The sequence below is a fragment of the Aythya ferina genome (genome assembly GCF_964211825.1).
Source record: "Aythya ferina genome assembly, contig: HAP1_SCAFFOLD_891, whole genome shotgun sequence".
Classification (NCBI taxonomy): Eukaryota; Metazoa; Chordata; class Aves; order Anseriformes; family Anatidae; genus Aythya; species Aythya ferina.
This window is the reverse complement of record NW_028180899.1, coordinates 1-24,064: the sequence shown is the minus strand read 5'-3', so window position 1 is coordinate 24,064 and position 24,064 is coordinate 1. Positions and strand designations below refer to the sequence as shown.

At 67.6% G+C, this 24,064-nt stretch overlaps 1 protein-coding gene across 1 annotated transcript in view; it reads right to left on the bottom strand.

The window, feature by feature from the left end:
- Positions 1–24,037, bottom strand: part of LOC311429382 (ryanodine receptor 1-like) — a 30,463-nt gene extending 6,426 nt beyond the window's left edge. Inside the window, 55 exon segments of the mRNA XM_084540466.1 lie at positions 199–280; positions 743–847; positions 1,462–1,590; positions 1,878–1,966; positions 2,061–2,141; positions 3,070–3,087; positions 3,733–3,806; positions 4,186–4,262; positions 4,367–4,446; positions 4,834–4,933; positions 5,026–5,109; positions 5,198–5,249; positions 5,360–5,466; positions 5,554–5,650; positions 6,031–6,143; positions 6,490–6,627; positions 7,251–7,310; positions 7,415–7,585; positions 8,268–8,282; positions 8,941–9,033; positions 9,198–9,285; positions 9,926–10,166; positions 10,605–10,919; positions 11,401–11,531; positions 11,844–11,925; positions 12,278–12,516; positions 12,891–12,951; positions 13,194–13,243; positions 13,676–13,797; positions 14,202–14,269; positions 14,500–14,615; positions 14,869–14,992; positions 15,201–15,276; positions 15,702–15,779; positions 15,861–16,001; positions 16,254–16,343; positions 16,438–16,516; positions 16,717–16,880; positions 17,375–17,515; positions 17,921–18,011; positions 18,097–18,317; positions 18,895–19,064; positions 19,156–19,276; positions 19,374–19,485; positions 19,693–19,879; positions 20,326–20,461; positions 20,542–20,636; positions 21,019–21,151; positions 21,237–21,351; positions 21,717–21,990; positions 22,382–22,525; positions 22,608–22,719; positions 22,919–23,119; positions 23,194–23,514; positions 23,516–24,037. Coding sequence (XP_084396592.1) covers positions 199–280; positions 743–847; positions 1,462–1,590; positions 1,878–1,966; positions 2,061–2,141; positions 3,070–3,087; positions 3,733–3,806; positions 4,186–4,262; positions 4,367–4,446; positions 4,834–4,933; positions 5,026–5,109; positions 5,198–5,249; positions 5,360–5,466; positions 5,554–5,650; positions 6,031–6,143; positions 6,490–6,627; positions 7,251–7,310; positions 7,415–7,585; positions 8,268–8,282; positions 8,941–9,033; positions 9,198–9,285; positions 9,926–10,166; positions 10,605–10,919; positions 11,401–11,531; positions 11,844–11,925; positions 12,278–12,516; positions 12,891–12,951; positions 13,194–13,243; positions 13,676–13,797; positions 14,202–14,269; positions 14,500–14,615; positions 14,869–14,992; positions 15,201–15,276; positions 15,702–15,779; positions 15,861–16,001; positions 16,254–16,343; positions 16,438–16,516; positions 16,717–16,880; positions 17,375–17,515; positions 17,921–18,011; positions 18,097–18,317; positions 18,895–19,064; positions 19,156–19,276; positions 19,374–19,485; positions 19,693–19,879; positions 20,326–20,461; positions 20,542–20,636; positions 21,019–21,151; positions 21,237–21,351; positions 21,717–21,990; positions 22,382–22,525; positions 22,608–22,719; positions 22,919–23,119; positions 23,194–23,514; positions 23,516–24,025 — 7,114 coding nt within the window. The 5' untranslated portion in view covers positions 24,026–24,037.
- Positions 24,038–24,064: the final 27 nt, after the last annotated feature.

The window sequence follows — 24,064 nt, the reverse complement described above, 5'->3', positions numbered from 1 at the left end:
TGGGAACCCCCAGGGACCCCCCACCCCATGCAGCAGGGACCCCCAGGGACCCCCCACCAGGTCTCAGTAGAAGACCCCCAGGGACCCCCACCAGATCCCAGCAGAAGACCCCCAGGGCCCCCCTCAGGGAGCAGGGACCCCCAGGAACCCCCCTGGGGAGCGGGGACCCCCCCCCAAGGATGCAGGGACCCCCCCCACCTTCCAGCAGGGACAGCAGCATCACCACCATGTCCTTCTGCAGGTCCAGCAGCTCCTTCAGCAGCCCAATTTGGCTGGAATCCTGGGGGGGGGGCACAGAGCGTGACCCCCAAAGCATTGTGTGTCCCCCCCCCAGCACAGCCCTGCCCCCCCCACCTCCCCCTTACCAGCTCCGGGACCGATCCTTGCAGCGCGCAGGGGAAATGAGGGGGGTGGGAAGGTGGGGGGGGCATGGGGGGGTATGGGGGGGTACGGGGGGGTCGTGCCGTGCTGGGGGGGGGTTAGTGAGGCCATGCAGAGCTGGGAGGGGGTTGGGGGGGGTGCTTACGCCGTTTCGTTGTCCCGGTGCCGGCCCCATCTGGCAGCAGTGGGGGCGGAAAGGTCGGTCAGGAGCGGACCCCAAATTGGGGGGGGGGTCCCTTGGGAAGCGGGGTGACGGTGTGGGGAGGGGGAGAACAGGGGGGCACCCTCCTCGGGGCCAGAGGGTTAGTACGGGGCGGGGGGGGGCTCGTCCCAGTGCTCCCAGTGGCCTCCCAGTGCCCACCTGTGCCAGCTTCTTCATCATGTGGGCGAAGACGTGGAGGAAGCCGACGACGGCGTCCCACAGGCGGCTGTGGGCCAGGCTCTGCTGGTTCCCCGTGCACGGACCCTGGGGGGGGCAGGGGGGGCTGGCAGCGAGGGCTGGGGGACCCCGGGGACCCCCCGGGATGGTGGCACATTTGGGGCTCGCCAGGGCATGGGGGAACTGGGGGTGGTTGGGGGCATTGGGGTCCCTGGGAGCAGGGGGTGTTGGGGCACTTGGGGGCATTTGGGGACACTTGGGGACACCTGGGGGGGCACTGGGGGCTCCTAGGGACATGGGGGGCACTTGGGGTCACTTGTGGACATTGGGGGTGCTTGGGGACATCAGGGCACTTGGGGGCACCTGGGGGGGATACTGGGGGCACTTGGGGGCATCCAGGGACATCGGAATCCCTTGGGGTCACTTGGGGACATTGGGATCCCTTGGGGTCACCTGGGGACATTGGGGGCGCTTGGGGGCCCCCAGGGACATTCAGGGCCATCAGGATCCCCGGGACACTGGGGGCCTTGGGGACCTCGGAGACCTTGAGGACCCTCAGGAGCTCCGGGATCCCTTGGACACCAGGACCACCGGGGACCCCCAGGCAGATGCAGGGACCTGGGGACCCCAAGGACACGGGGACCCCAGGGACATGGGGACACGGGGACATGGGGCCACGGGGCCACGGGGCCAGGTCTCACCTGGATGTACTCGGTGAGGCTGTTGAAGACCTGCTTGGCCACGGCCATGGCCTTGGAGAAATTCCTCTTCCCCTGCTCGTCGATGACGTCCTTCCCCGAGTAGTACCAGTAGAAGTCGCTGATGGACTCCTGCCGCCAGCGGGGCCGTCAGCGGGACGGGGACGGGGACACGGGGACGGGGACACGGGGACGGGGACATGGGGACGGGGACATGGGGATGGGGACCCCCAGCAGCACGAGGTTGGGGTCATGGTTGGTGGCACAGGGACATGGGGCACGAGATTGGGGACTGGAGCACAAGGTTGGGGACATCTGGGGACATTTGGGGCCAGCTGGGGACATTTGGGACCACTTGGGGATTTTTGGGGCCATTTGGGGATTTTTGGGGCCATTTGGGGCCATTTGGGGCCGGGCACCTGCAGGCGCAGCAGGTAGTCCACGGTGCAGATGATGATGTTGATGGTGGTGGTGTTGCCCGTCTGCGTGCGCAGGTAGTTCTGGAAGTCTGGGGGGGGGCAGCGGGGTCAGAGCGGCCCCCCCACGTCGCCCCCTGTCCCTCCCGTGTCCCCCCCGTGTCCCCCCCGTCCCCCCCCCCGTACCGTTGTTGTGCCCCTCGCAGAGCAGCTGCAGCAGGCGGAAGAGGTCCTGCGTGAACTCGTCGTCTGCCATCACCTTCTCCCCTGGGGGGCGCGGGGACGGGGTCAGGGGGCGCCGCGGGGGCACCCCGGGGTGGGGGGCGCGGGGACACGGGGGGTGGCGGCGGTGGGGGGCGTGGGGGTGGCCCCTGGGCGGCAGGGTGGCACCCCGGGGTGACACAGGGACATCCCAGGGGGACACCCTGGGGTGACACAAGGACACCCAAGGGTGACACGGGGACACCCCAGGGTGATTTGGGGACACCCCAGGGTGATTTGGGGACACCCCAGGGTGACTCGGGGACACACCAGGGTGGCAGTGGGGTTAGCGTGGGGAGGGGGCAGCCAGCGGGGCTGGGGGTCGGGGACAAGCGGGGTCAGGCATGCTGCGGGGACACCAGAGCCCCCCCGGCCCTACAGGGACGCCCCCTGCCCTACAGACCCTACGACAGCAGCCCGGGGCCCTGCTGACCCTACACGGACACCCCGCAGCCCCCCGGCCCTACAGGAGCCCCCCTGTTGTTACAGACCCCATAACAACACCCTGCGGCCTGGAGACCCTACAATAACACCCCGCAGCCCTACAGGCTCTGCGATCAGCCCCCCGGCCCTATAGACCCCGCAACAACACCTCATAGTCCTACAGACCCTGCAACAGCTCCCGCAGCCCTACAGACCCCGATACAGCCCCCCCAGCCCTACAGACCCCAAAACAGCCCCCCCAACCCTAAAGACCCTACAACCCCCGGCCCTACAGACCCCATTATAAGCCCCTGGCCCTACAGACCCTACAACCCCAGGTCCTCCAGACCCCAATACAGCCCCCCCGCAGTCCTACAGACCCTACAACCCCCGGCCCTACAGACCCCATTATAAGCCCCCCAGGCCCTGCAGACCCCAATACAGCCCCCCCGGCCCTGCAGACCCTATAACCCCCCCCGGCCCTACAGCCCCTATGGGGTCGGGTATTTACCGTTCTCACGGCTGATGACTGCCGCCGGGAGCCGGGACGGGGAGAGAAGGGGAGAGAGGAGGTGAGCGGGGGGGGTCCGGGGGCTGGGGGGGGGATTAGGGTCGGGGGCAGGCGGGACACCCTGTAAGGGCTACCGGGACCCAGAGGGAATTAGGGCTGGGGGGGGGGTATTAGGGTTTGGGGGGGGGGAATTAGGGTCTGGGGGGGTGTTAGGGTTTGGGGGGGCATTGGGGTTTGGGGGGGTATATTAGGGTTTGGGTGGTATTAGGGTTTGGGGGGGGTATTAGGGTTTGGGGTGTAATTAGGGTCTGGGGGGGTATTGGGTTTTGTGGGTAATATTAGGGTTTGGGGGGGTATTGGGATTGGGGGGGTAACGGGGTTTGGGGGGTATTAGGGTCTGGGGGGTATTGGGGATTTTGGAGTGGGTTATTTGCATTTTGGGGGGGATTAGGATTTTTTGGAGGGGGTTATTTGGGTTCGGGGGGGGGTCATTTAGGTTCGGGGGGGGCATTAGAGGATGAGAGCCACAATTAATAGCAAGGTCTGGGGGGGGTGGGACGGGGGGAGCAGAACGGGGACCCTCCCCCCCCGATGGCAGCCCCCCCCCCCCCCCCAAAATCCCGCTCCCCGGGGGGGTCCCTGGGGCAGGGCCCCCCCACTCACTCGTCCCCTCCTCCGTCACCATGCCCAGCCCCTCCGCCTTGTTCTGCCGCTCGAACGCGTTCAGGTCCAGGACGCTTTGGGGGGGGGGGACACAAATTGGGGGGGGGTCACCAAGAGCCCCCCCCTCACCAGAGTCCCCCTTGCACCCCCCCAGGCTGTGTCTGACCCCCAAAAAGGGTTCGTGGGAGGTGGGGGAGGACCAATGGGGAACCCATGGGGGTCCTGATGGGGGGGTCTGTGGTGGTTGGGGGGGGTCCCAGTGGTTGGGGGGGTCCCAATGGCCATGGAGGGGTCCCAATGGTTGTGGGGGGGTCCCAATGGTTGGGGGGGGGTCCTTGATGTTTAGGGGAGCTCATAATGGTTGGGGGGGGTACCAATAGTTGGAAGGGGTCCTGATGATTGGGGGGGGGTCCCAATAATTGGGGGGGGGTCCCAGCCTGCCCCCCCCCTCACCTGCAGGTCTGCATCAGCGCCTGGACGCTCTGGAAGAAGCCGACCTCGCGCTTCTCCTTCAGGTAGTCCAGCATTTTCTGGGGGGGGGGGGGGAAACAGGGACACGTGGGCACCCGGACGGACACACGGACACCCCCAGCCCCCCCCCGGCCCCCCCACGACCCCCCCCAAGCCCCCCGACCTGCTGCACGTCGGCGTTGCCCCCGTTGAGGATGGAGATGCCGAGCTTGAGGGTGGAGGACACCATCTCCCCCCGCTCCCCTGCGGGCACCAGCGGGCGCTCAGCGACCCCCCCGGGGCCCCCCAAAAATATTGGGGTGCCCCGGGACCCCCCCGAAGTGTTGGGGAGCCCCGGGACCCCCCAAAATATTGGGGTGTCCCAGGACCCCCCCCAAATATTAGGGTGCCCTAAGGCCCTCCCGGATATCAGCGCACCCCAGGATGCCCCCCAAGTTTTGGGGCACCCCAGGAGCCCCCCCATATTTTTGGGGTGCCCCCAGCCCCCTCCCCAAGTTTCAGGGTGCCCCAGCTTCCTCCCCCAATTTTGGGGCACCCCAGGACCTTCCCCATTTTCAGGATACCCCAGGAACCCCTCCAAATTTTTTGGGACACCCCAGGACCCCCCCCCATTTTGGGGTCCCCCCCCACCTTTGCAGGCGCTGATCATCTGCAGCACCATCTCGGCGGCGCCGCGCGTGTGCAGCCGGGCTTGCTGGTACAGCAGCTTCTGCTTCTCCATCTCCTTCTCCTGGGGGGGTTATTTTGGGGGGGGGGGGGGGGAGTCAGGGGGGGGCTGCAGGACCTGGGGGAGGGGTCCTGGGGGGGTCGCCCCCAACCCACCTCGAACGAATCCTCAGCTTCCTCCTCTTCCTTCTCGTCCTCCTTCTTCTCCTCTTCCTCACCTCCTTCATCGATGTGGCAGCTCTGGAAAGGGTCATGGGGGGGGGGTTAACCCCTGACACCCCCCCAAATTAATTAATTAATTAGTTAATTAGTTAATTAACGGACCCACCTTGGCCATGATGCCAGCGTACGCCATGTACAAGTGATCCTTCTCCAACTTGCTATGGGGGGCGCAGGGGAGATAGGGGGGGCTTAGGGGCTGCACCACCCCAACACGGGGACCCCTCCCCAAATTTGGGGACCCCCCCCAAATTGGGGACCCCCCCCCAACCTCTTCTCCGTCAGCGCCGTGCGGCTGAAGTGCAGGATGAGCTGGTGCAGGGGGTCCGGCTTCGCGTCCTTCTCCTCCTCCTCCTCCTCCTCTTCCTCCCCCGATTTCTACCCCAGGGACACCGGGGGGGGGTTGGGGTCAGCAGGGGGGGGGTCCCGAGCCGGTGACCCCCCCCCAGACCCCCCTGTGCCCACCGAGAGGTCGTCGATCATGCGGTCCTCGAAGGGGTGCTCCTCGGTCACCAGCCACGACAGCTTGTAGGCCTCCAGGAACATGTTGCAGGCGCGGTGCCTGCGGGGACCAGTTGCTCCCAGTTACTCCCAGTTACCCCCAGTAGGTGCCCGGTTGCCTCCGGAGGCTCCCCAGTTATCCCCAGTAGCTTCCCGGTTATCCCCAGTTGCCTCCAGAAGGCCGTAGGACTTGCCCTGTTGCCCCCAAGGGGCTCCCAGTTGCACCAGCAGCTCCCAGTTGGCCCCAACGGGTTCCCAGTTGGCCCCAAGGGTCTCCCAGTTGCCCCCAGTGTCTCCCCAGTTGCTCCCAAGAGGATCCCAGTCACCCCAAAAGCCTCTCAGGGAGTTCCCAGTTGCCCTCAGTGGTTCCTAGAGGCTCCCCAGTTGCCCCCAGCAGGCTCCCAGTTGCTCCCAGTTGCCCCCAGTTGCCCCCAGTCCCACCTGGGCAGGTTGTAGAGCGGCGTCATGCGGAAGCAGGCCACCACGGCGCGCCGGCGCTGCTTGGAGAGCAGCTTGTGCCACACGGCCTTCTTGGACTTGTAGGGGTGCTCCGTCTGTGGGCGGGGGGCGTCACCGCGCTGCCCCCGGGGCCCCCCGGGACCCCCAGAGCTCCCCAGAGACCCCCAGGGACCCCCAGAGCTCCCCAGAGACCCCCAGGGACATCTGGAGACCCCCCAGGAGCACCCCGGAGACCCCCAGGAGCACCCTGAGGACCCCCAGGAGCACCTTGGGGACCCCCAGGAGCACCCTGAGGACCCCCAAGGGACATCTGGACACCCCCTGGAGCATCCCAGCGCCCCCCAGGGCACCCCAGCAGCACCCTGAGCAGCCCCAGGAGCCCTCGGGGACCCCCAGGAGCACCTCGGGGACCCCTCCCCAGCCCCCCGGGACCCCCCCGACCTGCTCGAGGTGGTAGAGCACGGCCGACACCTCCTGCACCCTGCGCACGATCTTCTCGGGGCTGTCGGAGTCCTCGGCCTTGCCGGCCATCTCGCGGTACAGGGCCATCTGCCACCGCATGGACGACGAGTTCTCGCACTGGGGACACGGGGACAAGGCGGGGGGGGGGGGCGTGAGTGGGTGAGGGCGCCGTGGGGACGTGGGGGGGGTGATGGGGATGTGCGGGGACACAGGGTATGGGGACCGTGGGGACATGGAGGTGGCCATGGGGACATGGGGACTGTGGGGACATTGGGACTACGGGGACATGGAGGGGACCATGGGGACGTGGAGGGACATGGGGACATGGAGGGGGCTATGGGGACATGGGGGTGGCCATGGGGACATGGAGGGGACCATGGGGACGTGCAGGGACATGGGGGCATGGAGGTGGCCATGGGGACCATGGGGACATGGCATGGAGGGACACGGGGGCATGGAAGTGGCCATAGGGACATGGAGGGGACCACGGGGACATTGGGACCATGGGGACATGGAAGGGACTATGGGGACATGGAGGTGGCCATGGGGATATGGGGGGGACCATGGGGACATTGGGGCTAGGGGGGCATGGAGGGGACCATGGGGACATGGAGGGACATGGGGACATGGGGACCATGGGGAGATAATAGGAACATGAAGGGGACATGAAGGGGACACGATGGGGACACAAAGGGGACACAAAGGGGACACGGCGGGGGCACCACGGGGCCCCCCCTCACCTTGCCCTGCAGGTGCAGGTTGTTGTTGAGGAACTCGCGCACCTCCTCGTCCGTGTCCTTCTGCATTGGGGGGGGGACAGGGACACGGGGACACCTCAGGGGCCGCGTGTCCCCCCCCGGGGGGTGCCCCCCGCGCCCCGCGGACCCCCCCCCCGGCCACCCACCAGCGCGTAGCGGCCCTTGGCCAGGGCGATGAGCTCCTGGTCGGTGGGCGAGCACATGTTGAGGCCGATGGGCAGCATCTTCTTCAGGGTGGCCACGATGAGCGAGGTGTGGATGGAGTAGCGGTCGCCCCGGCGCTTCTTCTTGGTCCGCTCCTGCTCCGAGCCGCCCCCCTGGGCATGGGGACGGGGGCGTCAGAGCCGCCGAGCACGGCCGTGGGGTGGGGGCATCGTCGAGGCCACGGGGAGCTCATCGAGGCCATTGGGTCATGGTCAAGGCCATGGGGACTCCATCAAGGTCATGGGGTCATTATTGAGGCCATGGGGTCATGGTCAAGGGCATGGGGACCCCATCAAGGCCATGGGGATCTCATTGAGGCCATGGGATCATCATCAAGGTTATGGGGAGCTCATCAAGGCCATTGGGTCATGGTCGAGGCCATGGGGACCCCAACAAGGCCATGGGGTCATCATCAAGTCCATGGGGACCCCATTATCAAGTCCATAGGATCATTATTGAGGCCATGAGGACCCCAACAAGGCCATGGGATCATCACCAAGGCCATGGGGACACCATTATTGAGGCCATGGAGACTCCATCAAGGCCATGGGGACCCCATTATCAAGGCCAGGAGCCCCTCACCACAGGACCACAGCAACGGGGACACCAAGGGGGGGAAAGACCCCGTGCCGTAAAGATGGGGGGCACCAGCGCCAGGACCCCCAAGCCGTGGGGACATTGGGACCCCCCTGCCACAGCTCCAGCAGCCCCAGGGGTCCACGGAGCAGGACCCGGGGGGGGTTCCTGGGGGTCCCATCCGCGGCGGCCCCCCCCGCCCGGCACGGCCCCGCTAACCTGGCCGTCTCCGGACTAGGTGCCAGCGCCCGCAGCCAAGGGCAGGAGAGAAGAGACAGCGTTAGCCCCCGCCACCACGGCCCGGGGGGGACACGGGGGGGTCGGGACGGGACGGGGACCCTTGGTTGGGGGGTGCCGGGGAGGGGCAGGAGGGGGCTGGGGGGCTGGGAGGAAGAGGAGGGGTGGGGACCCGTGAGGAAGGGGAGGGTTGGGGGGCAGCGAGTGGGGGTGGGGGAGGTTTGGGGGTGCTGGGGGGGGTTGGGAGGGAGGGAGATGGGTGCGGTTGGGGGCACTGGGTGGGTCTGGGGATACTGGGTGGGTTTGGGGTGGGGGGGAGATGGCTGGATTTGGGGACACTGGGGGGGTTTGGGGAGGTTTGGGGGCACCAGGTGGGGTCTGGAGGGATGGAGATGGCTGGGTCTGGGGGTCCTGGGTGGGTTTGGGGACACTGGGTAGGGTTGGGAGGGATGCAGATACCTGGGTTTGGGGACACTGGGGGGGTCTGGGGAGGTTTGGGGACACCAGGTTGGGTTGGGACGGATGGAGATGGCTGGGTCTGGGGGCACTGGGTGGGTTTGGGGACACCGGGTGGGTCGGGAGGGATGCAGAGCCCTGTGGGGCAGGACGGGGGGGATTTGGGGTCTCGGGGGGGCCCTGGCAGGGACGCCCCCACCTTGGCCATCTTGCTCTTGCTGTCGGCCGTCAGGAAGGACATGTTGTTGATCTCGTTCTGCACCACGAAGTTCTGCTCCTCCCGCTTGAAGTTCTGGGGGGGGGAAACGAGGCTGAGCCCCCCCCCGTGTCCCCATGTCCCAGTGTCCCCAGTGTCCCCATAATGCCCCCATAACGTCCCAGTGTCCCCATATCCTCGTGTCCCAGTGCCCCCAGTGCCCCCATAATGTCCCAGTGTCCCCAGTGCCCCCAGCTCACGTGGGACTTGGACCAGTAGATGAAAACCTCCCCGACCATCCGGAACAGCTCCTCCGCGTCCGAGTTGGGCTCCGTCAGCCACTTGGCCCTGGGGGGGCACCGCGGCCACGTCAGGGGACGGCGACATCCCCATGAGGACCCCCCCCAAAAAAAAACTACCCCCAGCCCCAAAAAAACACCCCCCAGCCCCAAAAAAACATCCCCCATCCCCAAAAAATCACCCCCAGACCCAAAAAATCACCCCCGAGCACCAAGAAACCACCCCTATCCCCAAAAAAGCACCCCCCAGACCCCAAAAACCCACCCCCAGCTCCAAAAACCCACCCCATCCCAATAAAAACACCCCCCAGCCCCAAAAAAACACCCCCCAGCCCCAGAAAACACTGCTCAGCCCCATAAAAGCAACCCTTAGCCCTAAAAAACCCACCCCCAAGCCCCAAAAACCCACCCCCAGCCCCAGAAGAACACCCCCCAGCCCCAAAGAAACACCCCCCAGCCCCCAAAAACCACCTCCCATCCCCAAAAAAACACCTTCCAGCCCCAAAATCCACCCCCCAGCCCTAAAATAACACCCCCCAGCCCCCAAAAAACACCTCCCAGCCCCAAAAAATCACCCCCAGCCCCTAAAAACCACCCCGCAGCCCCAAAAAACCACCCCCTAGCCCCAAAAATCCGCCTCCCATCTCCAAAAACCCACCCCCCAGCCCCAAAACCACCCCGTCGCGCACCGGCTGTTGTCCACGTAGCGGATGAGCAGGGGGTAGAGGGCGTAGAGGTCGCGGCAGAGCACGGAGAACTCGTCGCGGATCAGCAGCTCCGAGTCCTCGGCCTCGGCCTTGGCCTCCATGCGCAGCTGCTCCTCCTCGGCCACCACCTTCCCCGCGCGCTTCTTCAGCTTCTCCATGGTGGGGATGAAGTGCGAGCGCAGCAGCTCCGGCTTCGCCTTGCTGACGATGGGCTGGGCGAACACTGCGGGGGGGGGCGGGATTTGGGGTTTGGGATGGGGATGGGATGGGGATCGCGATGGGGATGGGGTGCCCGCTTTTGGGACCGCCCGGGGGCAACGGTAGAGTCCCAGGAGCCTCCCGTGGTCACCACGACCCTCTTGGGGTCACCACCATCCTCTTGGGGTCACCAGGACCATCTTGGGGTCACCACCATCCTCTTAGGGTCACCAGGACCATCTTGGGGTCACCAGGATCCTCTTGGGGCCACCTGGGGCCACCAGGGAGCTCTTGGGGTCATCAGGACCCTCTTGGGGTCACCACCATCCTCTTGGGGCCACCAACACCATCTCTAGGACCACCCATGCCCACCATCACCCCCGCAGGACCCCTGATCCCCCCTCCCCACCACCACCCCCATCCCCCACACCCCCCCCACACCCCCCCCACCCCCCCAGCCCACCCGCCAGGCGCTTCATCCAGGAGGCCTCGTCGATGCCCAGGTTGTTGACCACGATGCGCAGGATGTTGCCCAGGAGGGCGTTGAGGTGCTGGGCGGTGACGGCGGTGGCCCAGGGGCCGCGGGGCCGGGTGTCGGGGCCGCGCTCCCACCAGCGGGGCAGGTAGTTGCAGAGCATGGGCAGCGTCACCTCGATGACGTGCGGCATCTCCGTGTAGCGCGCCCCCGACTCCGCCAGCCCCCCGATGTCCCGCATCAGCCGCTCCAGGTCCGGGATGTCCGGGCACATCTCCTCCACGCGGCCCGGCAGGCCCAGGACTGCGGGGTATGGGGTGGGGGGGGGGGGGTCATGGGGTGAGGGGGGGTCATGGGGTGAGGGGGGTCATGGGGTGAGGGGGGGGTGTGGGGGGGTGTTGGGGGGGTGTCGGGGGGCGTGGGGTTGGGGGATTGGAGATGGGGGCTCCAATATTGGGGTGATATGGGGGTGATATGGGGGATAGGGGGGCAAATGGGGGTGTTGGGGGTCATGGCATTGGGGGTCATGGGGTTGGGGGGCCCTGATATTGGGGTGATATGGGGGTGATATGGGGGTGATATTGGGGATAGGGGGGCAAATGGGGGCATTGGGGAGACCCAACACAAGGGGATTGGGGGTATGGGGGGCAAATGGGGGCGTTGGGGGAGCCCCAAAGCTTCCGGAGCTGGGGGGTCCCCAAACCCGGGGGCGAGCAGAGGGGTCTTGGGGCTGCCCCAGAAGGGGGTGGGGGATTTTTTTTGGGGGGGGCCCTGCCCCACTCACTGGCCCGCTCGCGGGGGGACTTGGTGCTGTAGACGGAGCAGGGGTTGAACTCGTTGAGCTGCGGCTCCAGGAAGGCCACGGGCATGGCAGCGGCCAGGCGGGCCAGGCACTCCCCCAGCGCCGGGCGCTGCCTGCGGGCACCGGGACGCTCACACACGGGCACCACGAAGACCCCCCGGCACCCCAAAACCCCCCCGGCACCACAAAGTCAACAGCAGCACCCCAAAGCTGCCATGGGCAACCCAAAGACCAACACGGGCAACCCCAAAGCCAACAAGGGCAACCCAAGGACCACTGTGGGCACCCCAAAGACCACCATGGGCAACTCAAAGCCACCCCAAAGCCCCCACAGGCACCCCATGGCCATCATGGGCACCCCAAAGAGCACCCCAAAGCCACCAGGGGCACCCTACGCCCCCCCCAAAGCTGGGCCCCCCCCTCACCTCTCCACGTAGGGGTTCCTGGTGGTGCCCAGCGAGTAGATGCTGCAGAGGATGCGGTAGCAGGACACCTGCACGTCGTCCACTGCGGGGAGGGGACATTTGGGGAGGGGGTCCCCAACCTGGTGGCCCCTGACCCCCCCCATTGTCCCATCCCCAATGCGCCCCCTTGTCCCCAAAAGTACCCCTTGGTCCCTGCAGCCCCCTGACCCCAAAGAGCTCCCCCAGTGTGCCCAATGAACCCCCTTGTCCCAAAAGTGCTCCCCTTGTCCCCAAAATGCTCCCCCCGTCCCCAGCGTGCCCCCTCGTCTCCAAAGTGCTCCCCCTGCCCCCAAAGACCTCCCCCCATCCCCAACTTCCCCCTTACCCCCAACTCCTCCTCTACACCCCCAACCCCCTACCATGACCCCCTCCCCAAAATACCCCCCCCCACTCACGGATGACGTCGTCCCCGAACTGGTGCTGGGCCAGGTGCTCGAAGAGGGAGGTGAGGACGGGCAGCAGGGCCAGCGTGGTGTAGCTGATGTTCTGCGCCACCCCCTTCACCTGCGTGCGGCTCTGCGTCACCTTCCCCAGCCGCAGGTTCTCCACCGTCTTCTCGATGTCCTCCGACGCGCTCTCGAAGAAGGAGCGCAGCCCCGCCTTGACGATCTCGGGGCCAGACTTCATCACCGTCCTGGGGAAGGGGGGACTGGGTGGGACTGGGTGGGACTGGGGGGCACTGGGAGGGACTGGAGGGGGCACTGGGGGGGACTGGGAGGGGACTGGGAGGTGCTGGGAGGGCACTGGGGGGGACTGGGTGGGACTGGGTGGGACTGGGGGGGACTGGGAGGTGCTGGGAGGGGACTGGGGTGGGACTGGGTGGGACTGGGTGGGACTGGGGGGCACTGGGGGGGACTGGGAGGTGCTGGGAGGGCACTGGGAGGGCACTGGGAGGTGCTGGAAGGGACTGGGAGGGCACTGGGAGGTTACTGGGGGGTTACTGGGAAGGACTGGGAGGGACTGGGAGGGACTGGGAGGTTACTGGGGGGCACTGGGTCCCCGTCCCACCTGGCGTCCAGAGAGCGGGCGAGGATGTGCAGGCAGTTCACCACCGCCGGGGCGTCCGTGCCTGGGGGACGGGGAGGGGGTGAGGGGCTGCTGGGGCGCCCCACTGCTGCCCCATAGCTGCCCCACTGCTGCCCCATAGCTGCCCCACTGCTGCCCCATAGCTGCCCCACAGCTGCCCCATAGCTGCCCCACTGCTGCCCCATGGCTGCCCCATAGCTGCCCCACAGCTGCCCCATGGCTGCCCCATAGCTGCCCCACATCTGCCCCACAGCTGCCCCACAGCTGCCCCACAGCTTCCCTTACCGAAGAGGGAGATGCGGTGGCGGACGAGCGCGGCCAGCTTGCAGAAGAGGCTGAAGGAGGAGCGTTAGGGGGGGGTCCCCCAAATCCCCCCACCTTGGGGGTGTCCCCGCGCACCCCCAAACCTGGGGGGGTCCCCAGGTGGCCCTAGGATGTAGGGGGGGGATTCCGACCCTCCCCAATCTGTAAGGAGGACCCCAAAATTTTGGGGGGGACCCCAAGGTGTAAAGGGGACCCCAAGCTATAAGGGGAGGACCCCAAAATGTGGGGGGGACCCCAAAATGTAGGGGGGGACCCCAACCTGTAAAGAGGACCCCAATTTATGGGGGGGACCCCAGTTTATGGGGGGGGACCCCAAGCAATAGGGGGGACCCCAACCTCCCCAACCAGGACGGGGGGCGTTGGGGTGGGACGAGGCACCCCAAATACCCCACCCACACCCTGGGGGGGGGGTCCCGGCACCCCGTGCCCCCCCCGCCCCCCACCTGGTGATCATCTCCTTCTCCTTGTTGGACGCGTGGCCCCCGCTGCCCAGCACCTTGGCGGGGGTGGAGAGGAAGTAGAGGCAGTGGTTGTGGAAGTACTGGTTGATGAGGGGCAGCAGGATCTGGGGGGGGGCAGGGGGGCAGGGGGCTCAGGGGGTGGCCGCACCCCCCCCCAGGAGACACCCCCTCCCTCTGCCGGCACCCCGAAAATCCCCCGTGGCCAACAGCGATGCGGGACCCCAAATATCGTCCCCAAAAGCACCCCATAAGGGACCCCAAATAGCTGCAGACCCCCCCAAGACACCCCAAGGACCCCATAGGGGCACCAAAATGCCCTGGGGGACCCCCAGCAGGGGGGATGCGCCCCAAAAGGGACCCCAAGAGCCCCAGAAAGGACCCCAAACACCCCAAAAGGACCCAAAACACCCCCATAACAGACCCCAAACACCCCCAAAAGGGACCCCAAACACCCTAAAAGGGCCCCCAAACAACCCAAAAGGGTCCCCAATTTTGGGGTCCCCCTGACCTTGGCGAAGAACTTGATCTCCTGCTCGTGGGGGGACTTCTCCACCCGCCCGCTGCTCACCACCGCCTCTGGGGGGGGGGAAATGGGACGGTCATGGGGTGGGGGGGCACTGGGGACATGGGGGGGGCATTGGGGACATGGGGGGGGGCAGGGAGATGGGGGGACACGGGCATAAAGGGACAAGATGGGGGGGACATTTGGGGGTCCCACGAGAAGGGGAGCACCAAGGGGGGGTGGAGGGGGTTTTGGGGGAGGGGGTTTCTCGATGGGGGGGGGTCTCAGGGGGGGGGTCCCGTACCCAGGTGGGCGATGAACTCCTGCGAGATGTCCATCCACTTCAGCAGCTGCTGCAGGAAGCCGTAGGCGAAGCGCTTCTCGATGGACGACGTGTCCAGCTCCATGTCCTTCAGCCCCCTGCACCGCGGGGGGGGCACGTCTCAGCCCCCACCCCCCCAAAAAAAAAAAAACAACCCCCCCATAAACCCCAAAACCCCCCCAAAACCCCCCCCAAAACCCCCCAAACCCCCCCCAAACCCCCACCTCGCCCCTCAATCCCTCTGCGTCCCCGCCTTGAATCCCCCCCCAGCCCCCCAGGACCCCCTCCCGTGCCCCCCCCAGCCCCTCAGGACCCCCCCCCAGCCCCCCAGGACCCCCCCCCGGCACCCACCGGGTGACAGCGTAGCCGTTGAGCTGCAGGAACTTGAGCAGCTCCTGCGCCTTCTCGCGGTCCCGCGCCTTCTCCTTGGCCGTCAGCGTGTCGTAGGGCACGAGCAGGGGGTGCGAGCCCCCCCCTGGGACCCCCCCCCGGGTCAGCACCCATGGGTGGGGGGCACCCATGGGTGGGGGGGGGCACCCGGCGAAGCACCCGTGGGAGATACCCGGGAGGTGGGACCCATGGAGGGGGGGGGGATGTGGGGAGTAGGAATTGAGGGGGGGCTTTTGGGGGGGCAGCACCCATGGGTGCTGTGCCCCGGGGGGGGTCGGGGGGGGGGTGCTCACCCTTGGCCTCCAGCTCCTGCTTCTTCTTGCGGCCCCAGGTGTTGTGGTAGTTCTCAGCCAGCTGCTCCGCCATGGCCTGGGGGGGGAAAAGGGTCGGGGGGGGGCACGGGGTCAGGGGGTGCATGGGGTCAGCAGGGGGACATGGGGTCATTTGGGGACACAGGGTCAGGGGAGGACATGGGGTCAAGGGGGACACACGGGGTCATTTGGGGACACATGGGGTCAGGGGGGGTGTATGGGGTCAGAGGGGGACATGGGGTTAGGGGGTGCACGGGGTCAGGAGGGGTCACAGGGTCAGAGGAGGGACATGGGGTCATTTGGGGACATGGGGTCACAGGAGGACACGGGGTCATTTGGGGACACGTGGGGTCATGTGGGGACATGGGGTCATTTGGGGACACAGCATCAGGGGAGGACACAGGGTCAGGGGTTGCACAGGGTCATTTGGGGACAGGGGGGGCACACGGGGGTCGGGGGGGGGGTCTCTTTGTCACCCCTCACCTGCAGCTCCCGCGACAGCGTCACCCCCGAGAGGTCGACGGGCTGGGGGCTGTACCCATGGCTGGGGTCGTAGGTGGCCTGGGGGGGGGGGAACAGGAGGAAACCTCAGCGTGGGGGGGTCGGAGGGGTTTTGGGGGGGGGGTCCCGGAGCCCCCCCACCTGGGCTGACTGCGAGATCCTGCGCGGCTTCTTGCGCTCTGCCCGCTCCTCCTCGCCCTCGCGCGCCTTCTCCAGCAGCCACTCCCAGGCCAGCATCGCCTTCAGGGACTCCTTGATGGGCCAGCGGTAAATCTCCTTGTCCTGGGGGGGGCACCGGGGGGGGGCGACATTGGGGGGGGTGTTAATGGGGGAGGGGGACATGGGGGGGCACGTGGGGACACATAGAGGGGGGGCACTGCCAGGGCAGCGTCGCCCTCAGGGACTCCCCGATGGGCTGGTGGGAATGTCCTTGTCCTGGGGGGGGGCACATGGGGTGGGGGGGGTCATGGGGGGGCGATATGGGGTGTGGGGGGGGGCATGGGGTGGGATGTGGGGGGTACGGGGTCACGGCACCTTCTCGGAGAAGGTCTTGTAGGGGCGCAGCATGGGGTGCGTCTTGGCCTCCTCGTCCACCGTCTCCCCGTAGGTCCAATTGTTCTGGATCTGGGGGGGGGGACACAGGACACAGGCTGGGACATCGTGGGGGGGGGTCCCGGCCATGGGGGGGGGGTCAGGGGCACATGGGGGGGGTCCCCACCTTGTCGAACGCCCACTTCTCGTGCGTGTACTCGGCGTACTTGTTGATGAAGCCGTCCAGCTTCTCGGGGATGATGACACTAAAAGAGGGGGGGGGGCAGAGATTTAGGGTGGGGGGACACGGATATAGGGTGGGGGGGGCACAGGGATATAGGGCGAGGGGCCAGGCCCTACAATAACCCCCCCCCGGCAGCGCCAGGGTGCAGCGGGGATGGAGCCGCTGTGGGGCAAAGGGGGGAGGATTTGGGGAGGGTCCGGGGGGGTCCGGGGGGGTCCCTACTTGAGGGTCTCGACGGGTTTGGGGTCGAAGTTGCCCTCGGCGTCCACCGAGGCCTTTTTCTCGGTCTTGGAGGAGTAGCTGGCGTCCACGTAGTCGGGGGGCAGCGCGCCCGCGATGGCGCAGAGGCACGGCATGGCCAGCTTGTACAGCTCCGCGTCGAAGCGCTGGGGGGGGACACGGGGATGGGGGGGGGACAGGGATGGGACCCGGGGCCTCTCCAGCCCCCAGCAGGGTCCCCGGATCCCCACGGACCCCCACGCACGGCCCCAGCCCCGTAGGGTTCTGCGCCTCGTCCCTGTGGCCCCATCATCAGCCCCATTTCCCTGTCCCCATCCCTCTCCAACCCCATTTCCCACCCCCATGTCCCCATCCCCACAACCCCAAATCCCGCTTGACCCCCATTTTTCCAACCCTACATCCCCCTTGACCCCCACATCCCCCTCCCTGGTGTCCCCAAATCCCTCTTGACCCCCATTTCCCCCTCCCCATCCTCACTTCCCCATCCCCACGACCCCATATCCCTCAAACCCCATTTTTCCATCCCAATGACCCCAAATCCCTCCCCAACCCCATGTCCCCATCCCCCTGACCCCCTCCCCATGTCCCCACCCCCCTGACCCCCTCCCCACGCCCCCCCCCGCCCCTGTGACCCCCCCACCTTGTGCGCCAGGGACTCGAAGATGCCCCAGAAGAGCTTGCGGGTGAGGTGCAGCTCCTCCTCCGAGCTCACCCCGTAGTTGGGCCAGCCGCTGGGCAGGCAGTAATACTTCCAGCAGCGCTCGTAGTGGTTGGTCAGCAGCTGGGGGGGGCACAGGGGGCACGGGGTCATTTGGGGACACATGGGGTCATGTGGGGACATGGGGTCAGCAGGGGACATGGGGGCGGGGGAGGACATGGGGTCAAGGGGGACACACGGGGTCATTTGGGGACACGGTGTCAAGGGAGGACAAGGGGTTGGGGGGATATGGGGTCATTTGGGGACACAGGATCAGGGGGGTGCATGGGGTCATTTGGGGACATGGGGTCAGGGGGGTGTATGGGGTAAGGAGGGGACATGGGGTTAGGGGGGACATGGGGTCAGCAGGGGGACATGGGGTCATTTGGGGACACAGCGTCAGGGTCAGGGGAGGACATGGGGTCAAGTGGGACACGTGGGGTCCCCGAGGAAAAAGGGGGGGGGGGGGCAAAACCCTGCAGGGCCCACCTTGAGGGGCATCTTGGCGAACTCGTTGAGGATGGGCACGTCGAAGACGAGGCGGCGCAGGAGGTGCTGCAGCATGGACGGACGGATGTACCTGCGGACGGACGGACACGGGGCTGGGTTGGGGGGCTGGGGGACGGCGGGGGAGGACACGGGGTGAGTTTCGGGGGGGTGCCCACCGGCACAGCGCCATCAGGCACTCCTCGATGCCGTCCCGCTGCGCCTTGGTGAGGGAGCGGCCGCGGGACAGGCGGTAGATGGTGTGCAGCATGGAGTCCACCATGATGGCGCGGTGCTCGGTGCCCGCGAACAGCGGCGCGCACTTGGTGATGAGCGGCAGCACCGCCACGCACAGGTAGCGGTTCAGCGCCAGCGCCATCTCCGTCGTGCTGAAGGCGGCCTGGGGGGGAGATTGGGGGGTTTATGGGGGGTTATGGGGGGGTTATGGGGTCGTTGGATGGGGTGCAGGGGGGTGCCGGGGGGTGGGGGTTGTGGGGAGCGGGCTGATGTGGGTTGAGGGGGAAGGGAAGGTTTGGGGGGGCTGTTCCTGGCCCCTAGGGTGAGGGGACCCCATCCCCATCCCATAGGAAAAGGAAAGGTTTGGGGGACCCCATCCCTACCCCATAAGGAAAAGGGGGACCCCAAACCCATCCCATGAGGATGAGGGGACCCCATCCCCATCCCGTAGGACAAGAAAAGGTTTGGGGACCCCATACCCATCCCGTAAGGACAAGGGCGACCCCATCCCCGTCCCATGGAATGAGAGGGAAGGTTCGGGGGACCCCACATGACCCCATAGAACAAGGGGACCCCACCCCTGCCCCCCAACACAAGGAAAGCTTCGAGGACCCCATCCCCATCCCATAGGACAGGAGCAGCTTGGGGGCACCCCACCCCTCCCCACGGCACCGGGGGACCCCCGAAACCCCTCAGCGGGGCGGGGGCAGATTTGGGGGTCCCTGCGCCCCCCGACTCACCGTGTCGAGCGAGGCGGCCGCGCGCATGTCGGGCAGGAAGCCGACCTCGAGCAGGCGCAGCAGGAACTCCTGCGTCTCGATGCCGTAGACGCGGTCCAGGAACAGCACCATGGGCGCCTTGTGGTCCGGCACGAAGCTGGCCGACATCCGCGGCTCCACCAGGTTCCCGTCTAGGGGGGGGGGCCCACACAGCACCCATGGGTGCGGGGGTAGCACCCACATCGCCCCCCCGCCCTGCTCCTTGCCCCCCCCCGTGCCCACCTTTGCCGAAGGTGGGGATCTGCAGCGGGAGGCTGATGATGCCCACCAGGTCGTCCAGCGGCACCAGGGAGCGCAGGATGGCGCGGATGCGCAGCGCCTCGCCCTTGCCCGCCTGGATCAGCTGCAGGAGGAGAGCGAGGGGGACGCGTGGGGGGTCTTTTGGGGACGGGGACGCCCCCGGGGACACCCCCAGTCCCCCCCGTAGCCCCGGTCCCTACGTGCATCTCGGGGGCGCAGCGGCCCAGCAGGTCGATGAGGGCGGCGTAGAAGGACATGATGGCGTTGCCCAGGTGCACCCGGTTCTCCTCGTGCGGCTCCTCGGCCCCAAACCTGTGGGGTGGGGACAGGAAAAGGGGTCAGGAGACCCCCAGCACCCCCCCGGATACCCCCCAGGACATGGGGACACCCAGCACGGGGACATTCATGCGCCCCCAACAACCTCAGGGCGCACCCATGCACAGGGTCCCCATCCCCATCTCCATCCCCATCCCCGTCCCAGTCCCGGTACTGGTCCCAGTGCCCCCCCGCCCCACGCACAGCTCTCGCCGCCGGTCCTTCTTGACGGTGGGGCCGTCGCGGGCCGGGTCCTCGGAGATCTTGATGGCATCCTCGATGGCAGCCAGCAGCCCGCTGCCGCCCTCGCCCCGCAGCGCCGGCCCGAAGCACTCGGGGCGCCGGATGAGCAGGCGCACCACCACGTTGGCGTTCTCCTCCACGCTCTCGCCTGCGGGCACCGGGGGCGTCAGGGACCCCCCCAGGGCGGGGAGGGGGTGCTGAGACTTTGGGGGGCTCGTGGGGGGGAGCTGGGGGTGCCCAGAGCCCGTGGTGCAGGGGTGGAGAGGGGGGACCCAGGGGGCGCGGGGACTTGGGGACAGCACCATTGGGGCACAGGGGCTTTATGGGGGTGCGGGGACTTTTTTGGGGGCACGGGGACTTTTGGGGGGCATGGGGGCTTTTTGGGGGGTGCAGGGACATTTTTGGAGGTGCAGGGACTTTTTTGGGGGCACGGGGACGTTTTTGGGGTGCGGGGACTTTTGGGGGCGTGGTGACTTTTTTGGAGACGTGGGGACTTTTGGAGGTGCGCAGGCTTTTGGGGGGCACGGGGACTTTTTGGGGGGCTTTTTTGTGGGTGTGGGGGCTTTTTGGGGCGTGGGGATTTTTGGGGCTGACCGTTGACGAAGACGGCGAAGCGCAGGAAGTCGAGGTAGCGCTCGCCGCCGCAGGGGTTCCAGCCGATGTCGGGGTACCCCTTGGACAGCAGCATGGGGCAGCTCTGCAGCCCGCAGCTCGCCAGGTACGTCACCACCTGCGGGGTGCCACGGGGGGGGGGTCACGGCCGAGGCCCCCCCCTTCCCCAAGACCCCCTCCCCGAGCCCCCCCCAGCACCTTCTCCAGGTCCTGCTCCTTCAGCGCCAGCGCCAGCTCGTTGTTGTCGATGACGGAGGCGGCCGCCACGTCCAGGGGGGTCGAGCCCCTCATGCCTGGGGAGGGGGGGGCACAACATCACCGGGGGGGGTCAGGGTGAGTGGGGGGGACCCGGGTTGGGGGGGCCAGGCTGGGATCCGAGCCCCCCAGGGTGCCAAGGATGGGGCGCGGGGACCCCCACGGTGCCAGGGTGGGGGTCGAGGGTCTGGGTAGGGGTGCAGAGATTTTGGGGGGGGGGGGCAAAAAGGATTTTTTTTTTTTGGTGCCCCCCCCAGGGCATCGAGCTGGGGATGGGGGGCACCAGATGAAGACTGAGGGCACCCTGGGGAGCTGGGTGGGATTAGAGGGGTGGGATTAGAGACCAGGGGGGGCATGGGGGGTGGGAGGGGGACCCGTGGTGATGTTTGGGGGCGCGGGGGGGGCGCGGGGGGGGCTCACCCAGGCCGATGCTGCTGTTCTCCAGCAGGTAGCCCAGGTGGTCGAACATGGAGCGCTGGTTCTGGCGGCTGATGCGGCAGAAGTAGCAGAGGAAGCGGCAGCAGTTGGTCACCATCTTGGGGAAGCGGATCTCCTGGGGGGGGGCCAGGCGTGAAAAAGGGGTCTGGGGGGGTCCGGGGGGGCTCAGGGGGGTGGGTTCTGGGGGTTCTGGGGCTCACCTTGGACTCGCCGCCGCCCAGCACGCTGACCATCACCTGCATGACCGTCTCGTGCATGCCCAGCGCCCGCATCAGGTTGGGGTGCTGGTAGAACACCTTGTTGTTCATGATGTTCCTGGGGGGGGGGGACACACGTGGGGGGGTCACGGAGCTGGGGGGGGCACCGGGACACGGCCCCCGGGGGCCTGGAGGTGATTGGGGAGTGGGGGGTACCTGGGGGGTACCCAACTGGGGGGGATGGGGGGGGGACAAGGTGCTGGAGGGGTTGTGGAGGGGCTGTGGGGGTACCCAAAGGACCCTGGGGTGCCCATGAGGGGCTGTGGGGTGTCCCAAAGGCCACCCACAAGGGGCTGTGGGGTGCCCATAAGGGGTCATGGAGTGCCCAAAGCACCCTGGGGTGCCCATAAGGGGCCGTGGGGTGCCCAAAGGACCCTGGGGTGCCCAAAGGACCCTGGGGTGCCCCTGGGGGCCGGGGCGCACCCGATGCTCTGTATCATCAGGTTCTCCTCCTCGGGGCCCATCTGCACGATGAGCAGGGAGCGGATCTGGCCCAGGCACTCGAGCAGCTCGGTGGTGTCGGCGACCGAGTGGGCGCTGATGGTGTAGGCCTTGGGCAGCGCGCGCACCAGTTCGCCCAGTCCGTCGTACTGGCGGTGCAGGAGGCTGAACATGGCCCGCACCAGCTCGGGGCTCTGGATGAACGACTCCTGCGCCCAGTGCACCATCGTCTGCGAGATCAGCTCCTGCAGCGTGCCTGCGGGGGGACGGACGGACAGACCTCAGCCCCCAAGGACGGACAGAGGGACAGAGGGACCTCAGCCCCCGCCGTCCGATGGCTCCGGTGCCTCGGGGATGGTTTGGCACAGCCTGAGCCTGCCGGTGCCGTGGGGATGGTTCAGTTGGCACCTTGGGGACAGCTCTGATGGTGCCCTGGGGACGGCTCCGATGGCATTTTGGGGACAGTTTGGCCATGCCTTTGAGCCAGTCCCATTGATACCTTGGGGACAGCTTGGCCGGTGTCTTGGGGACAGCCCCGTTGGCACTTTGGGGACAGCTCCACCATACCCTAGGGACATCCCTGCTGGGCTCTGGGGCCAGCACACACAATCCCAGCCCCCCCAGCCCCGTCCCCACCCCCCCCTTACTGGGCACCGGGGGCTCCTCGGGGGGCGCCTCCTCCTCGGGCGCCTTCTTGCGCAGCCCCACCACCTTCTGCACCAGCCCCAGCAGCCGGTGGCGCAGCGACGTCTCCTCCTCCTCCTCCTCCTCCTCGCCCTCCAGCTCGATGCCTGGGGGGGCACGGGGAGGGGTCAGGGGGTCGGGGGGGGGCACACAGGGAGGGGTCAGAGGGGTGGGGGACCGGGGGCTGACCGCAGTGTGCCAGGAGGTCGTTGTGGAAGTCCAGCAGCTCGTCGCGGATGTCCTCGGGCACGGGGCACTCCTCCTCGTCCGCCCCCGCCTTGTACTGCAGCAGCATGTTGATCTGGGGGGGGGATATAGGGGGGGGTCAGAGGGTCCTGAGGTCCCCTGGGGCACGTCCCCGACTCCCACCATGGCCTCGGGCACGTCCTCGTGCACGGCCCCATCCCCGTCCCCATTCCCCATCCATGTCCCCGTGGGTGTCCCCATCCCCGTCCCCATTTCCCGTGGGTATCCCCGGGCCGGGGGGGGGGGGGGGTCACCTGCTCCTGGGGGGGCGATCGGAACTCTCGCGTGCGCCGCGCGGTCTCGGCGGCCGACATGGTGAGCGCCCGCATCAGCTGCCCGTAGCGGCGGCGCTGGTCGCGCTGCAGCCGCTCCACGTGGCGCTCCGAGAAGGCCACGATGGCTTCCACGCGGTGCTGCAGCTCCCGGTCGCAGAAGTACTGCAGCAGGTTGCACATCTGCGGACGCAGCGTCAGTAGGGGGGGGGCACAGCACCCAAAGACCCCCCCCCCTTTGGTTGGACCCCCCTCACCTGCAGCTTGACCGACTCGGGCAGCTTCATCTGCAGCAGCCCTTCCTCCGGCCCTTCATCCTCCTCCTCCTCCTCCTCCTCCTCCAGCTCTCCGGCCTCAATCGCCTTCTTCCTCGCCTCCTCCTCGTCTTCCTCGTCCTTCTTTCCTCCTCCTCCTCCTCCTCCTCGCCGGCCGCTGTTTCCCTGCGGGGCTCCCCGAAGACGCGGGGCTCGATCATTGCGCAGGACGCGGCGCACGTCGGCGTCCCCCAGCGCGCCCACGGCCAGCAGCGCCGACACCAGCTTCAGCACCGGCACCAGCTGGAACTCCACGCTGCCCCCCCACGGGGTCCCGGGCGTGGGGACCCCCCCCGGCCACCGCCTCGGCCAGCATGCGGATGGCCCGGGCACCCAAGGCGCCCAGCGGCACCCCGGGGCTGAGCGGTGCCCGCCCGCCGCCCGCCGCCAGCACGAAGCAGGGCTCGGCGAAATGGGGCTGGGGGCGCAGGCAGGCGCTGGGACCCACGCCGGGGGGGCCGGGCGTGCGGCTGCCGGGGGGGAAGAGCGTGATGCTCTTGGTGGCCTCGGTCATGGGGATGATGAACTCGGCGCTCATGGAGGCGCGGGCGCGCTGCGCGGCGTCGAGGTGCATGGCCAGCAGCAGGTCGTAGTAGCCGGCCCGCAGCGGCCCCGGCAGCTCGGGGCTCTCGATGGCGAAGAGGAGCTGCGCCTGGTCCACGTGGCTGCAGAGCGCGTGCGCCACGCGGTTGTTGCCCAGGGCGCAGACGGCGCAGTAGAGCTTCAGCGTGTGCCACTGGAAGCGCAGCAGGTCCAGGCGCTCCGACAGCTCCATGATGTCGATGCACCTTTTGGGGGGTGGGGGGGGGCGGGG